The sequence below is a fragment of the Ursus maritimus genome, unplaced genomic scaffold (genome assembly GCF_017311325.1).
Source record: "Ursus maritimus isolate PB19 unplaced genomic scaffold, ASM1731132v1 scaffold_30, whole genome shotgun sequence".
Lineage (NCBI taxonomy): Eukaryota > Metazoa > Chordata > Mammalia > Carnivora > Ursidae > Ursus > Ursus maritimus.
Genome location: NW_024425564.1, coordinates 12383647 through 12401238, shown reverse-complemented (window position 1 = coordinate 12401238; position 17592 = coordinate 12383647). Strand labels below are relative to the sequence as shown.

The 17592-nt window shown below is 35.8% G+C and overlaps 1 protein-coding gene across 2 annotated transcripts in view; it reads left to right on the top strand.

Annotated features, from left to right (window-relative positions):
* EXOC2 (exocyst complex component 2) overlaps positions 1-17592 on the top strand; it is a 252325-nt gene that overhangs the window by 113932 nt on the left and 120801 nt on the right. For both annotated transcript variants that reach the window (XM_040644984.1, XM_040644983.1), the window contains 2 exons: positions 4813-4938; positions 11169-11293. In XM_040644984.1, the coding sequence (XP_040500918.1) occupies positions 4813-4938; positions 11169-11293 (251 nt within the window). The remainder of the gene's footprint in view (positions 1-4812; positions 4939-11168; positions 11294-17592) is intronic.

The window sequence follows — 17592 nt, the reverse complement described above, 5'->3', positions numbered from 1 at the left end:
AAGTCACTAGGATTGCTTTATTAATGTTCTGTAGAAGGTAACTTCAGGAACTTTTGAAAATAAATTTTCTTTTTCTCTTAATTAAAACAAATTTTCTGTTCTGTTTATAGAGTGTTCCAGAAACGTTTTTTCTAATTTTATGTTTGTTTACAATCCGTTAAGTTTCTCTTGCATCCTCATTATTAGAAGAGGAGTTCCTTTTGAGAATGCTGATAGCATGTTACAGAAGGTTTAGCTGGAGAAGCAGAACGTGGATTCTTATTTGTCAGTTATTAAGAAGCTTAGTCATTATTATTTTTTTTAAACTTTAAGTGTTTGAAGGTTTGTTTTTTTTCCCCCCAAGATGCTTCTTCCAGGGATCTATAGATAAGCTATGTATCTTTTCTTGTGATATATTGGTAAAATCATAACTCGAACACTAGTTTGTAGAATTTAGAAGACATGGCTACACCCTTTTAGTTCTAGGATTTTGTTTGTATCATTTTTTTTCCTGCAAACATCACGTAGCATTTTTAGAACTAGAAGTACTCTAGTGATGGTTCTCATGCTATGGGATGTGTTCCTATGTGGAATTTTCTCTCCAGAGTAGTCTTTACCCTGTAATTATTCCCCAGATATCTTTGACTGTTTATAGCCAAATAATTTTGATCTCATAAGCATTTATTCAACTGAGTGTATTTCTTGGTTACCCTGCTTAGTGTCATTAAAATAGCCAAGCTGTAAGGTCCATAACAAGTATTTTGAAATTCTGATGAAGTTTTCACTGTTACTTTTTTGTTGTCTTTATTATTTTCTTTATATAATTTCTATTTAAGGCTTAATTTTCACATTTCCTCTCTGTGTAGAGGCAGACTTTTTATACATTTAGAGAACACCACTAATCAGCGTTCTAAACTATAGGAATAGTGAGCAAAATAAACATATTTTCCATTTTGTTCTCAGTGGTGATTTAAAGTTTCAGATTCAGACTTCATACCATAGAATCACTATTTTACACCCAAAAGAGACTTTAAAAATTTTATGGTGTCAAGCCCCAATTTTTTTAAATTGTAATGAGAAAACTGAAGTTGTGTGTATACAGTTGAATACCGTCCTCAGATGGATATCAAGGGGCAGATAATTTAGGTTGTTAGGGAATACACACCACCACGTAACCCTAGAGCATGATAATACGAAACTTCCTAATTATTCTCCTTTAATAACCGTATGTTTTATATAATGTATATATGTCTCTTAAATACATCAGAAGATGTTGCTATCATATTGTGAGGTAAAACAATCAAGAGAAAATACACTGATTTCTTGTAAGATATTTTAAAGCCTTTTGTTGATTTGATGTTAACAGAAATAGTTTTTCTCATCTTTTAGTGTTTTCTTTTCATAGTAATGGTTACTTATCAAAACCGCTTCATATTTGTAATGATTTTGTAGGGTAGAATGCCACGTCGTATAATTTAAGTTTAAAAGGAGGGTATGAGTCCTCAAGGTTTTTTTTGACTCTTGGTAGTAAATAGTTTCTGACAACTGAGATTTCAAATGTTTTCTTTAATTCTCTCTTCAAAGGATAATCTTCCTAATTCCCTATAAAATAACTGATCTTAAGACCTTTTTTTTTTTTTAAACAAAAAAAGGGTGACGTATTAGAGAAGCTCATTTCTGAGTTTAAGGTCCACTATTGAATTTGCGGGGCTTATGCACGTGTGCAGTGCTGAAGCGCTATCTTCTGGTCACTCTGCAAAAATGCGTCTTGCAGATGTGTTCCAGATGCTGGTTAGTCCTGAGGGTGTGTATATGCTGTTTTAACTCCCTGGTGCTGTGCTATACTTGATGGTAATTCAACACTACCAATTAAGAAATTAGTTCCTGTTAAATTTTCTTTTCCTGATGTTATAGAAAATGATGATATGGTTTCTAAAAGAAGAAAAGCATATTCTTAGTACAGTTTCTGTTATTATAGGGGAAGATAAATCAATCCTTTAACAGTTTCAAAATTCAAGATTTACTTAAACTACATTATATCTTTTGTCGGAATGGTACATAATGTATTTTTAGGAAACCAGGAAGTGCTTTCCTTCTTAATAAAAATGTATAGTTTTGGGGGCATCTGGGTGGCTCAGTTGGTTGACTGTCCAACTCTTGGTTTCGGCTCGTGGGTTGTGAAATCAAGCCCTACATGGGCTCCAGACACTCAGCGGGGAGTCTGCTTGTAGATTCTCTTCTCCCTTTGCCCCTCCCCCCACTCATTCTCTCTCTCTCTCTCTCTCTCTCTCTCTCAAATAAATAAATAAATCATTTAAAAAACGTGTAGTTCTGAAACCTTCAAGTGTAACATGTAACTTTTTATGGTAGGTGCCACACCCAGTGTGGGGCTTGAACTCGACCCTGAGAACAAAAGTCAGGTGCTCTACTCCCTGAGCCCTCCAAGCGCCCCACATGTAACATTTTAAATTAAAGCATTCTTTTCTTGAATCTTTTTATATAAAATTTTATATACATTATAATTTTTATGTAAACACTGTGATGCTAAGTTTGGGCTCCTTTATATTTCCTTTTAAAGTATGTCAGAAAATTGGTATTTTGATATTAATTTCCTGAATTCTATAGTTAATAGCAGTGGCAGCTATATAAACTGCAAAGGAAAATGTCATAAGTTATTAAAAGCTTCCACACACAACTTTGCCTTTAATATAGAAAAAAATCAATTATAAAAATACTATTTCTTCATTGTTTGTATTTTCATACTCTGTATCACATATCATTTATTTTGTTGTTTTAACAAATAGTTCGTTGTTTTAAATTATGGAATTACACAAATCGTATCTTGGTGTTTTCCCAAGTAGAGATGCATGTAAATGAAGCATTTAGCACATCATATGTCTACAGTAAAATTCTGTTCCACTAAAAAATCTGTCCAAATGATTTAATTTCTATTTCTACAAATCCTACCTTAGTAGAATTTGTGAGACACCTTATATTGTATCATGTTAAGTGGCTCATGATAGGAGGAGCTCCTGAAAGCAGGTTCTCAATAGCATATTTTTACTGTATTTTATTTATTTATTTATTTATTGCTTTATTTTCTGCCTCTACTACCAGAATGTAAATACCTTAGGAGCAGAGCCTTATCTATTATTCATCACCTTATATTCAGGGCCTACAGTTCCTGGCCATAGGAGGTACTCAATAAATACTTGTTTGGTGTTATTGAATAACTAATATTATCAGTGGCAGGGATGTGTTTTATTTTTTGTGTCTGAAAACAAATCTATATGCTTTTATTCTATTAAGTTATAAAAGAAGGAATAGAGTTCTTATTGAGTAATTTAGTATCAGTCACTCAGTATATATTGAGGGAGTTATTTGCAGAAGGTCCAGTAATTGTGGACAGAGATACAATATTTAACTCTTAAACCTGAGAAGATAGTATGTTGATTTGGAGGTAGGAGAAGATTGACTGTTAATGAATAATGGAAGGCAGAATGTCAAATCAACTTTTCACTGGTGTCAGAAGGCCGAGAAGATAGGTAACTCTTTGAGTTGGAAGAGTAAGAGGTGACTTCATGGAGTAATGACTGACTTCATGACTGTAATTCTGGTTGCATTTTTAAGGGTGAGAGTTTAAGTGGGTGGAGAGAAAGGATAGGGAAGTCCTTTCAGGTGGAGAGGATAGGAAATAAGGCAGAAAAATGTAAGATACATTTTCCTAGGGAGAATATGTAAGTGTCCTATGCATGGCAAATACTCTGTTGAATTTAGTTTGTTTTGAAGCTCTTTGGATGCTCAGCTAAAGAGCTCAGAGTGGCGGTGGGAGGCGCCCCTGGAGACTGACGAGGCAAAGTTTACAACATAAAGCCAACGTCTTACTGACTCAGCAACATGAAGTACAAGTAACTCTTGAAATCCATTTTAGAAAGAAATGTTTCCTGTTTCCTAGGATAATTTGGACTGGATTTCTGAGGGTTTTGTGGAAGGCTTCCGAGAATCAAGAAAGCACTGTTTCAGTGATATCTAATCCAGACAATAAAGAGAATTTCTAGACAGTAGTTAAAATGTTAGACTTCTGGAATATTAACAGTGTGAGGTGAAAAGGATCCAAATTAGGCGGCTGGCATCAGGAATAGAAAGAGGGAATCAAATCCCACATCCCAAACAAAGAAATTATAGGATTTGGGGATTTAAATTTTATTTATTTATTTTTTTATTTGAGAGAGAGAGAGAGACAGAAATAACAAAAGAGAGCACGAGTGGGGAGGAGAGGGAGAAGCAAACTCCCCGCTGAGCAAGGAGCCTGACATGGGCTCGATCCCAGGACCCCGGGATCATGACCTGAGCCGAAGGCAGACACCTAACCAACTGAGCCACCCAGACGCCCCTTGGGGATTTAAATTTTAAGGGAAAGTCAGATTGTGCTGTAAGGCTGCTCCATTGAGAGAGAGTCAGAACTCTGACTTCCAAGTGTCAAGTTGTTTTTCAAAAAAAGGATTCCTCATCCCAGTTTTTCGGTTTGTAGACCTCCCCCCACCCTTGCCCCTGCCAGTTTTGCTGAACATTCATTCTAAATTGATACATAAGTTTCTCTCACAGTTTGTTACATCTCTGTAATAAGCCAGAGTAATGGATTGAATCCTGTGAATCTGTCACAGTGGGAATGACTTTTAAAAGCTATTTAGAGAAAATAGTTTTTATTTTGCTTGGTAAATGTTTTATTTAAAAGAATGGAACAATTGAGGAAGAAATAACTCAGAGAAGCAGCCCATTAAATCAACTAAGTAAGAATATATGGAATATATGGAAATGTCACCTCTCTTCTAGGTGCTCCAGGCCTTCACAGTCCCATGTTGGATCTGGATAATGATACCCGTCCCTTAGTGTTGGGTCATCTTAGTCAGACGGCATCACTGAAGAGGGGCAGCAGCTTTCAGTCTGGTCGAGATGACAGTAAGTATCTCTCTCCATCCCCCACTTTGTCTTTTGAATTTGTACTTGTGCAATTTCACACATTTTCTCTTGGAAATTTTCCTAATTAGTTGTGTTACTGCTGCGAAGTATTACCAACCTTCATAGGTGAATGTTTACTCAACATACATAAAGTCTAGTTTTATTTTTCCTATGATTGACTTTTTAAAAATATGCCACAGAAAATATTTTGTGAGAATTTCTTTAAGAAGAAATTTGTAACAAAATAATCTCTATAGTCAGTACAAAGAAACACCTCTTTTATACATTTTAAAATTTGCTTTGGAAAGAAGGGTTAATAATATATTAATTGCTAATCATTTTTCCTGAGAATAAAGCATCTCGAATTATAACTATGTTACATTTCTTAACTTTCTAAAGTTGATATTTACCTATTGTTTATTTACCTGTGTGAGATACAAAATTATTGGTTATAATGCATTTGGGTACCAATTAAATGCTATTAGTCACTGGTTGTTTATAACCTCAATAACAGATCTAAGAAATCCAAATAGTATGGGATGCATGGATGGCTCAGTTGGTAGAGCATTCAGCTCTTGATCTTGGGGTTGTGAGTTCAAGCCCCATATTGGGTGTAGAGATCACTTAAAAATAAAATCTTTAAAAAAGAAAGAGAGAGAGAGAAAGAGAGAAAGAAAGAAATCCAAATAGGGTAATAGAAATATCTTACTTTATATTAAATACTTCTAAAATTTATTTTAAAGTATTTTATGTTATTGCAAGTATTGGAGTAGGGCTTTTTCTAAGATTTCATTAATAAATATGAATGAATGTCCATCATAAGAACACCTTAAAAGTAGATGATTCATTTGTACCAAATGGAGGGCTCAGTGTTCCTTCTTGTCCTATTCCTATTTCCTACCAAGCCCATCAAACTAATATAAATAGTATAAGAACAGAATTACTTGGTTCTGTATACTGTGGTGTATTGTAGCCCTCTAAGCAAATACAGCCCTCTAAGCAAATATGGCCTCCAGGATCTGACTCTGGAGTGCAGCCCACCTGAGTTTTTAAACAATACTTCCTTCTTTGAATTAGTAGGATAATATGTCAGGTCAAAAAACCCTCCACCCCACTCCTTAAGTAATTTACTACCATCAGTTGACATGCTAACAGGCTTAAATCAATTAGAAACTACTCTTGAGTCTTGACTTTAAATGAACTATATCATCTTGAACAGTTCAAATTTATCCTGCCTGGGATTTGCCAAACTTCTTGGATCTATTTTATGAATTCTGGAAATTTTCATCAAATTTAGAAAATTTTGGGCCACAATTTTCTCAAGTATTTTTCTATTCTACTTCCTTTTCTGGGACTTCGATTACATGTATGTTAGGCCAATAGATTATCTCATAGATCACTGTTTCCCATTCCCCCCTTCCCCCCAGTTTTCCACTCTGCTTCATTATAGAGTCAGTTGCTATGCCTTCAACTTCTGTGATCTTTTATCTGCAGTGTTAACCTGAAAATTCCAGATGCTGTATTTTTCATCTCTAGAAATTCCACTTGGTTCTTTTAAATATCTTACCTTTCCGTCCTCATTATTTTTATGTTTTCCTTTAAATATCTGAGCAACGTCCTTATTGGTGAGTTCGGTCATCTCTGTCATTTCTAGATTTGTTACTATTGACAATTTTTTCTCTTGGCTTCTGGTCATGGTCCATATTTCCCCGCTCATCATGTGAATGTTCAGTGTTGAGTGTCTGAGTTTTGTTGTCTCCGTAAGGAATGCTAGACTTTGTCTTATCAGTTCACGACGGGCAAGGGTGAGCCTTCAAAGCTCTCACTGGTTTGCTAGAGCAGCTCTAGAGTAGCCTTCATTCTGGGGGTACTTTAGCCCTCCTCCTGAGCATGATCTTTTGGGTCTGTACTAAATGGCCCAAGTAATTGATGAGGACTGTTCCTGAGGCTGTTCAGAGCTAGGAGGTCTCCCTGCCCTGTATTATTTCTGGGAATTGTTTACCTTACAATTCCCTGGTTGTTCTTTGCCTGGCTTTGTGAAGTTTCACTCCATATATGCAGGCCCTAGTTCCCGGCAAAGACTCAGGAGGACTCTTAGGAAGATTTTTGGAGCTTTTTTCCTATGTAAGTCTTCCCTCCTTTCTGGAACTCTTTCCTGCATTTTCTAGTCACTTCCGTCTTCTTCCTTCCAGCTCAGAAAGGCCATGGAACTCTGTTTAGGTTATGCTTGCTTTTATCCGTGTTGCCTAGAAATTGTCTGTAGACAGAAAGCCATGGCAATTGTGGGCTCACCATACATTTCCCTTCCCTTGAGAAACGGTCCTATGCTGCCTGTTGTCCAGTGTCTGAAAGAGTTTATATTATCTCTCCCCACCCCCAATTTTCTAGTTGTTTATAACTGGAGGTTGAATCTAATCCTTATTATTCCAGTATGCCAGAAGTAGAAGTAAAATACATGTTTGATTTCCTTAAAATTACTACTTGAAATGGAAACATTGAGGAATATTGCTTATAGTAAATAGTTCTTTTCATCAGTTTTAGGAAATAACTCTTGAAGTTTTTCTGTAACTGATAATAGCATATGGGAATTTAACTAAGACATGTTGGATTCAGTAAGGAAATAAAACCGAAAACCATTTTCAAATAATGATCAGAATTTGGATGAAGTAGATGTAGAAGGAATGGGTAAATAGGACTCTCATTACATACATATATATACATAGGTATAAAGAATCCATTAGTAATAAAAAGATCAAATAAAATATGAGACTAAAAATTATTCCCTGTCACTGGGCAGGAGACTGCAGGGACCTGTCTGTTTTCCAAGAACCTTGATGATTGAGTGCCAACACATTAAGTAATTGCAGAACTCCCACCTCAGTATGATTATTTGGTAATATTATTTAGCTGCTCTATTATCACTCTGTACTATAGTGAACTTAGACAAAATAATTTTACCAGTTACTGGGTCATAAAAAGATTCAGCTGACGAAATGTTTTTGGAAGCCTTATGGGATTGTTTTGTAATGTTTTTATTTATATTTGTCCAACTACTTTTCCTATCATAAAATCACTTCTATTAGAATACTTATTAATTAATGGATTTAACAAGAGAGAATCTGAATTTAATTTATTTTGTGTTTTTTAAAACGAAATTTTCCTTTACATTGGTGAAAAGGCAATGTTCCTTATTTGTCCTTGGAGCGGAGGCATTCCCCATGACAGACTGATCTGTGAGACCATATATGTAGACTACGTGGATATGCAATAAGCCAGGCTACTCAAAGTGCTTCTCCAGCTTCAGATCCAATAGAGACTTGGTTCACCATAGGGTGTTTTCACTTTAATTTCCCAGCAAAAAAAGCTTTTCAAAGCATATATGAGATAAGGATATTAGATGAGTTGCCCACAATAGGGTTATATAAATCGTTGTAAATATAGCTGCCTGGAGGAGCTCAGACCTTTGAAACACTTATTTAGGGAAAGGGGTCATGTAAGAGTCTACTTGCTACCACATGAGCCAGGTCTTTCAGTGCTTTAGTTTTTAGATTTTCTTGTCCTATTTCTTACCTTGTCATTGGCCCATCATACACTGAGCTGTGGCCTATGCTATGTAGGGTACTGCATGCCATTTGGAAAACAGTGCTTACCTGTATTTAGTTTGTCTGCTTTAGCTCTGTCTCCAGATGAAAAATACCTCTAATCTCATTAGGCTCATGTCACATTGTCATTAGGACTCCTTTCATTGATTGTCTGTTCAGCTGTAGGCTCCTTGAAGGCAGAGACCTGCCCTGCTCAGTCAGGATTAGTAGCGAGCACCTTAAACAGACGTTAGTGTAGCCACAGGATTAGCACACAGTGGACGCTTAGTAAATATTGGCCAAATAGACAAGTTTACAGTGTACCCCTAAATATAGAACCATGCCTTTCACATATGTGACAACTGAATTTAAAGCTTTTCCCCACAACTCATGGACAAAGGGCTAATATACCTAATAGATAAAAAGGGTCTATAGTCCACAGATTAGAAGTCTGAATGCTCTTAAATATGTGAAGGTAGGCACTCAGCCTCACTTACAATACAAATTTAAAAGGCCATGTAACACTACAATGGGATAGCAGTTGGCAAAGTCCCCAGATTTTTACTGTTTGGAATTTTGTGTGTTCGGTTTGTTCATTGGTGAGATTATAAGGAAGCTTCTGTGTGTTTATGTGTGTTGCTGGTGGGTGTGTAAAGAATCCCCATAGAGGTCAATTTAATAATACTTAATAAAGCCCCAACTCCGTGTACTGTTGAACGCAGCAATTCTTGTTCTGAGAATTTATTCTATACTGATACTTCTACATGTGCTAAATGTTGTAGGTACAGAGTTATTGATTACAGCACTTATGTTATGTTATTTTATTATTTTATTTTGTTTATTTTGCAGCACTAATTTTAACTACAAAACATTGGAAACAGTCTTGTCCATTATAAAGGGATTTTTTTTAAATTATGATACATACAAAATATGAACTACAGTTGACCCTTGAACCGCACTGGTTTGAACTATGCAGGTCTACTCATACATGGATTTTGTTCAATAAATATATTGGAAAGTCTTTTGGATATCTGCAACAATTTGAAAAAACTCTCAGATGAACCATGTAGCCTAGAAATACTGAAAAAAATTAGAAAAGTATTGTTGTAAGAGTACAGTATATAATACGTATATAAAATATGTATTAATCAACTGCATTATGTAATTGGTAAGTTTCCTGGTCAACAGTAGGCTGTTAGTAGTTCAGTTTTGGGGGACTTAGAAGTTATTCATGGATTTTTGACTGTGCAGTGGGTCAATATTGCTAACCTCTGTATTATTCAAGGGTCAGTTGTACTGTGTAGCTGTGGGGAAAAATAGGAACATTTTATGGACGAATAGGGAAAAACTTCAGGATCCGTTATTAAATGAAAAAAGGCCAAGTGTCAAAAGGGTGTGTTTGATACTTTCATTTGTATGAAAGAACATTTCGGTGGGGAGAGAATATGTATTTATATTTGCTTGTGTATGTAAAAGACATGTTAGAATCACAAACAACTGTAATAACAGTGGTTTCTTATGGTTGCAGTTGGGAACTAGGCAAATGGGGAATGGAGATGGGAGGTAGACTTTCTTCTATATACCTTTTAAGTTTTCTTTTCTAACCATATGTTGTCTTTTTAGATTATTATGAAACATTTTAAAATAAATAAAATCCACCCTTGCCCACTAGAATAACAACAGTAATTACAGCAACAGAACTTTTTGCCTAGGAGTATTTTGAAAGGAAGCTGGTAGTTGATGAAGGAGTTAATGGAAGTTCCCTTATCTGACCTTTTTTTGAAATTGCTGAATAGAAGTTGGAAGTTGACCCCAGAAGTTCTCCTGATCATTGCTGTGAATTGGACAGTAGGAATGCCTCTGCCCTGCTCCTGCTGGAAACTGTGAAACAGAACAGCAGGGCTGGGAAGGAGGGCATGGAGGAAGGAGGAAACAGGAAAGAATGTGATAAAAGAAAAGGAAAGAAATTGGAAGTGATTAATGCTCACTGAATTACTAATCTGTTTTTATTCCTATGAACTTATTTCCATAAGAAATCTATAAGACCTTATTTCCCACTTACTATAACTGCATTAAATGATATGTAATCTAAGAGGCATCAGTATTTTTATTTTTTCTTAAATTTCTTTGTTATGGGAAGAGTTATTCATTATATGATTATACTTGAATACTTTCCTTTATGATCACTTGTTTCATTATTGAACTTTCACTACGTATATAGTGGCATTTCTAACTGGTTGATATTTGCCTCCAATTTAAGGCTAATTGGCCTTGCCCTGTCTTTGCCTTACTTTGCTGTTTGAAGACATGACTTTTGAAGAGAAGTAGAACATCCTGAAGACAAGGTTGAAAACCCAAAGCATCCTCCTTGCTTCTCCTGCTGTGTCCTCCTGACCAGTCTGCCACTCCCCCCCCCCACCTGCCACACCCCTTGGAGAACCCCAGGGTATTCTGTGTGTATTCTTAAAGTGTATTCTCTGTGCTGTCAGGCTTTGGTAATGTGATGTGGAAAAATAAATATTGGTCTCTCAGCAAATTAAAGCTCTACAGCCAAAGTGGGACACATTTTTAGGTGGAAGAGCAGTAATACGTTCAAACCGTTTTTTATTCTTCATTCAAAGTATATTCACAGTACTTTTACCCCCTTAGCATGGAGATACAAGACTCCTCACCGGGTGGCATTTGTGGAAAAGTTGACCAAGCTTGTTTTAAGTCAGCTGCCGAACTTCTGGAAACTCTGGATTTCCTATGTTAATGGAAGCCTTTTCAGTGAGGTATGTGCGCAGATTTGACTGTTGATGTAGCTAAGTCATTGTGTATTCTAGTCTTTAAATTTTTAGGTTTCGGAGTGATATTTTTAAAACTTCAGAGGCCCAAAGCCTATTAACTATTGTCAGATATTTTAAGATTAATTAAAAGCTCTATAAAGCTCTAACAGTTCATAGCTGTGTGATCTTAAACAAGTTATTTCATTGTTCTGGGACTCAGTATCCTCAACTGTAAAAAGAGGGTAAGGGGATCTATATCAAAAGGTGCTTGTGAGGATTAAATGAGATAGTTAAAGAAAAAAAGAAAATGTGAAGTATTTAAAGGATTTGGAGTTGAGTAGATTGCCAGTCAGGCAAAATTCTAGATGAAATTATTATATAGTTGATATGAGCACATGGTAAAACAAGGATAAAATGTTTGCAGCTTGCACACGGGTGTGAAATAGCCCATGTAATTATGGAATTTCCTAGTTGGGAAAAATTTAAAGGTTTCGTTTTTTAGCCCCCTGTGATCAGCCTAGAGAAGTGGTTATAAGCATTTACATTTTCACAAGTAGCACATTCAGTTGGTGTCTTAATCATGATATAATTGGTAGCATAGAAATTATGAACAGAAAGTAATGACTCTGATTTTTGTAACTCGGACTCATCACTCAGGTGTCTCACTTCAAGTGCCCCATGAAAGGCCCCCAGGTACTGGAGTATAGACTCTAATGCCCTTTGCCTTGAGCTGCGAAGGAGGCTCCAACCTGTAACATGGAGAAGACATCTCTGGTTTTTGTGTCTCTACAGAGAACTCTTTACAGCCCTGGGAGATGGGAGAGGTAGAATCTTCTTGATGGTAAAGGCTATTTTCTGCTTTCTTGCACTTGCCAAAATAGAAAGTGGATATGGAAAAGGGCTAACTGGCTTTGTTTTTTTGCACAAAAGCACAGCTTTGTGATTCAAGACCTTTCTTCCTTCACAGAAGTGTTTGGGTGTCCAGAGGTCCATCCAGTCTCTCTTGATCCATGGACATTTTATTCATGTTACTTTTAAAAGAAATATAATTGTTCTCTGGAACTGATTTTTTTTTCCTTTGTGTATTTAATTCTTATTTGCCCACTTTCTCTTTTCTTTTAAACCTAATAGATTCCTAGATCTTTGTTCATATGAATGGTTAGTTATCTAAACCATAAAATTTACTTAGTGTAAGAAAAATGGAAAAACTATAGTGCATGGAAAAACTCTTACTACGTAAAAATCAATTCCTTATGCATGAGTTATCACTGTATTTTTCTTCCTTTTCAGCAGTGCATCAGTTACTGTACTTCATAAATAAGCACTAGAATATTATAGCAATTCATAATATATGTCTTATGTCTTTTTTGTATTACTTGGTTATACAAAAACGCTATTGAAGAGTTAACTATACAAAGAAAGTCAGTCTTCCACAAAATGAATGTAGAGTTTGGCTGGCCTTCATAAATGCAAAGTTGCTTGTTGCTACTGAGATGAGAATGCTTCATTTTTTTCACCTACAGATTTTTATTTAAATTCCAGTTACTTATCATACAGTGTAATACTGGTTTTATAGAATTAGTGATTCATCACTTACATACAACACCTGGTGCTCATCACAAGTGCACTCCTTAATCCCCACCACCCCCCTCCCCGCCCCGCCAGTAACCATCAATTTGTTCTCTATAATTAAGAGTCTGTTTCTGGGTTGACCTTTCTCTCCCCCCCCCCATGTTAATTTGTTTCAAAAATTCCACATATGAGTGAAACCATATGGTATTTGTCTTTCTCTGACTGACTTATTTCACTTAGCATAATACTCTCTAGCTCCATCCACATGCTTGCAAATGGCAAGATTTAATTGTTTTTTATGACTAATATTCCGTGGTATATATATTATCACATCTTTTTTTTGTTTCAAATATTTATTTAAATTCTAGTTAGCTAACATATAGTATAATATTGGTTTTAGGAGTAGAATTTAGTGATTCATCACTTATATATAACACCCAGTGCTCATCGTAACAATAGCTTTCCTTAATACCCATCACCCATTTAGTCCATCCCTGGTCCACCTCCCCTCCAGTTGACCCTCAGTTTGTTCTCTACAGTCTCTTACAATTTGTCTCCCTCTTTTTTTTTCTTCCCTTCCTCTATATTTGTCTGTTTTCTTTCTTAAATTGTACATATGAGTGAAATCATATGGTATTTGTCTTTCTCTAACTGGCTTATTTCGCTTGCATAATACACCCTAGCTCCATCCATGTTGTTGCAAATGGCAAGATTTCATTCCTTTTGACGACTAAGTAATATTCCATTGTGTATACATATACCACATCTTCTTTAACCATTCATCAGTTGATGGACATTTGGGCTCTTTCCATAGTTTGCTGTTGTTAATAATCTGCTATAACCGTCACAATGCATGTGCTCCTTCAAATCACTATTTTTGTATCCATTGGATAAATACCTAGTAGTGCAATTGCTGGGTCATAGGTAGCTCTATTTTTAACTTTTTGTGGAAACTTCATACTATTTTCCAGAGTGGCTGCACCAGTTTGCATTTCCACCAACAGTGTAAGAGGGTTCCCCTTTCTCTGCATCCTCATCAATACCTCTTGTTGCCTGTGTTGTCAATTTTAGCCATTCTGAGGTATTTCATTGTATCTTTGATTTGCATTTCCTTGATGATAAGTGGTGTTGAGTATCTTTTCATGTGTCGGTGAGCCATCTGTATGTATTCTTTGGAGAAAGGTCTATTCATGTCTTCTCCCCATTTTTTAAATAGATAATTAATTTTGGGGGGGTGTTATTTTATAAGTCCTTTGTATATTTTGGATAGTAACTCTTTATCAGATATGTCATTTGCAAATATCTTCTCCATTTCTGTAGGTTGCCTTTGAGTTTTGCTGATTGTTTCCTTCACTGGGCAGAAGCTTTTTATCTAAGTGTTTTATAGTTTTTAGAGTACAGGTCCTTTACCTCTTTTGTTAGGTTTATTCCTAGGTATCTTATGGTTTTTGGTACAATTGTAAATGGGTTTGATTCCTTGATTTCTCTTTCTGCTGCTTTATTATTGGTGTATAGGAATGCAACAGACTTCTGTATAGCTATTTTGTATTCTGCAATTTTACTGAGTTCATGTATCAGTTCTGGCAAGTTTTTGGTGGAGCCTTTTCGGTTTTCTGTATAGAGTATCCTGTCACCTGCAGATAACGAATGTTTGACTTCTTCCTTACCAATTTAGATGCCTTTTATTTCTTTGAATTGTCTGATCTTTGAGGCTAGGACTTCCAGTACTATGTTAAGCAACAGTGGTGAGAGTGGACGTCCCTGTCATGTTCCTGACCATAGAGGAAAAGTTCTCAGTTTTTCCCCATTGAGGATGATATTAGCAGTGGGTTTTCCATATATGGCCTTTATCATGTTGAGGTATATTCCTTGTAAACCTATTTTGTTGAGGGCTTTTATCATGAATAGATGTTGTACGTTGTCAAATGCTTTTTCTGCATCTGTTGAAAGGATCATATGGTTCTTATCCTTTTTTTTTTTTTTTAGTAATGTGATTTATCACGTTGATTGATTTGTGAATATTGAACCAACTTACAGCCTAGGAATAAATCCCACTTGATTGTGGTGAAAGATTCTTTTAATGTATTGTTGGATTCAGTTTGCTAGTATTTTGTTGAGAATTTTTTCATCCATGTTCATCAGAGATTTTGGCCTGTACCTCTTTCTCTTTTTTGGTAGAGTATTTATCTGGCTTTGGAATCAGGATAATGCTGGCCTCTTAGAATGAGTTTCGAAGTTTTCCTTCCACTTCTATTCTTTGGAATAGTTTGAGAATAATAGGTATTAATTGGTATTAAATGTTTGATAGAATTCCACTGGGAAGCCATCTGGCCCTGGACTTTTGTTTGTTGGGAGATTTTTCATTACTGATTCAATTTCTTTGCTGGTTATAAGTCTGTTCAAGTATTCTCTTTCTTCCTGTTTCAGTTTTGGTAGTTTTTATGTTTCTAGGAATTTACCAATTTCTTCTAAGTTGTCTGATTTGTTGGCATATAATCTTTCATAACATTCTCTTATAATTGTTTGTATTTCTTGGTGTTATTTCTCCTCTCTCATTTGTGATTTTATTTATTTGGGTCCTTTTTCTTTTCTTTTTGATAGGTCTGGCTAGGGGTTTATCGATTTTATTAATTTTTTCAGAGAACCAGCTCCCAGTTTCATTAATCTGTTCTATTGTTTTTTAGTCTCTATATCATTTATTTCTGCTATAATCTTTATTATTTCCCTTCTTCTTCTGGCTTTTGGCTTCATTTACTGTTCTTTTTCTAGCTCCTTCAGGTGTAAAGTTAAGTTGTTTGAGACTTTTCTTGCTTCTTGAGGTAGCCCTGTATTGCCATACACTTCCCTCTTAGGACCACTTTTGCTGCGTCCCAAAGGTTGTGAACCATTGTGTTTTCATTTCTGTTGGTTTCCATATATTTTTAAAATTTCTTCTTTGATTTCCTGGTTGACCCATTCATTCTTGAGTAGTATGTTATTTAACTACCATATATTTGTGGTCTTTCCAAATCTTTTTCTTGTGGTTGACTTCAAATTTCAGGGTGTTGTGGTCTGAAAATATGCATGGTATGATCTCACATTTTTGTATTTGTTGAGGCCTGATTTGTGACCTAGTATGTAATCTATTCTAGAGAATGTCCCAAGTGCCCTTGAAAAGAGTGTATATTCTGTTGCTTTAGGATGGAAAGTTCTGCATTTATCTGTTAAGTCTATCTGGTCCAGTGTGTCATTCAAAGCCACTGCTTACTTTTGATTTTCTGCTTAGATGATCTGTCCATTGATATAAGTGGGGTGTTAACATCCCCTACTATTATTGTACTATTATCAAAGAGTTCCTGTATGTTTGTTATTGTTTTATGTATTTGGGTGCTCCCATGTTGAGCATATAAATATTTACAATTGTTAGATGTTCTTGTTGGATAGACCCCTTTATTATGAAATAGTGCTCTTCTTCATCCCTTATTACAGTATTTGGTTAAAATCTAGTGTATCTGTTATAAGTATGGCTGCTCAGGCTTTCTTTTGTGTCTGTTAGCCTGATAAATGCTTTTCCATCCCCTCGCTTTCTTTCTCTTTCTTTCTTTCTTTCTTTCTTTCTTTCTTTCTTTCTTTCCTTCCTTCCTTCCTTCCTTCCTTCCTTCCTTTCCTTTCCTTTCCTTTCCTTTCCTTTCCTTTCCTTCTTTCTTCCCTTTCCTTTTCTTTTCTTTCCTTTTCTCTTCTTTCTTTCTTGTTTCAGAGGTAGAGTTCAGTGATTCATCAATTGCATATAACACCCAGTGCTCATTACATCAAGTGCCCTTCTTAATGCTCATCACTAAGTTATCCCTTCCCCCTCCACCCACCTCAACTCCAGCAATCCTCAGTTTGTTTCCTAGAGTGTCTCTTATCATTTGCCTCCCTCTCAATTTTCATCTTATTTTTCCTTCCTTTCCCCTGTGTTCATGTTTTATTTCTTAAATTCCACATATGAGTAAATCATATGGTATTTGCTTTTCTCTTATTTCACTTATCATAGTACCCTCTAGTTCCATCCATGTTGTTGCAAATGGTAAGATTTCATTCTTTTTGATGACTAATATTCCATTTCATATATATATACCACATCTTTTTTTATCTATTCACCTGTCGATGGACATCTGGGCTTTTTCCATAGTTTGGCTATTGTGCACATTCCTGCTATAAACATTGGGATGCAGGTGCCCCTTTGAATCACTGTGTTTGTATCCTTTGGATAAATACCTAGTAATGTAACTGCTGGGTTGTAGGGTAGCGCTATTTTTAACTTTTTTTTTTAATGTTTTTTTTTATTACGTTAGTCACCATACAGTACATCCCTGGTTTCTGATGTAAAGTTCGATGATTCATTAGTTGCGTATAACACCCAGTGCACCATGCAATACGTACCCTCCTTACTACCCATCACCAGTCTATCCCATTCCCCCACCCCCTCCCCTCTGAAGCCCTCAGTTTGTTTCTCAGAGTCCATACTCTCTCATGCTTCATTCCCCCTTCTGATTACCCCCCTTTTCTTTATCCCTTTCTTCCCCTACCGATCCTCCTAGTTCTTATGTTCCATAGATGAGAGAAATCATATGATAATTGTCTTTCTCTGCTTGACTTATTTCACTTAGCATTATCTCCTCCAGTGCCGTCCATGTTGCAGCAAATGTTGAGAACTCATTCTTTCTGATAACTGAGTAATATTCCATTGTATAAATGGACCACAGCTTCTT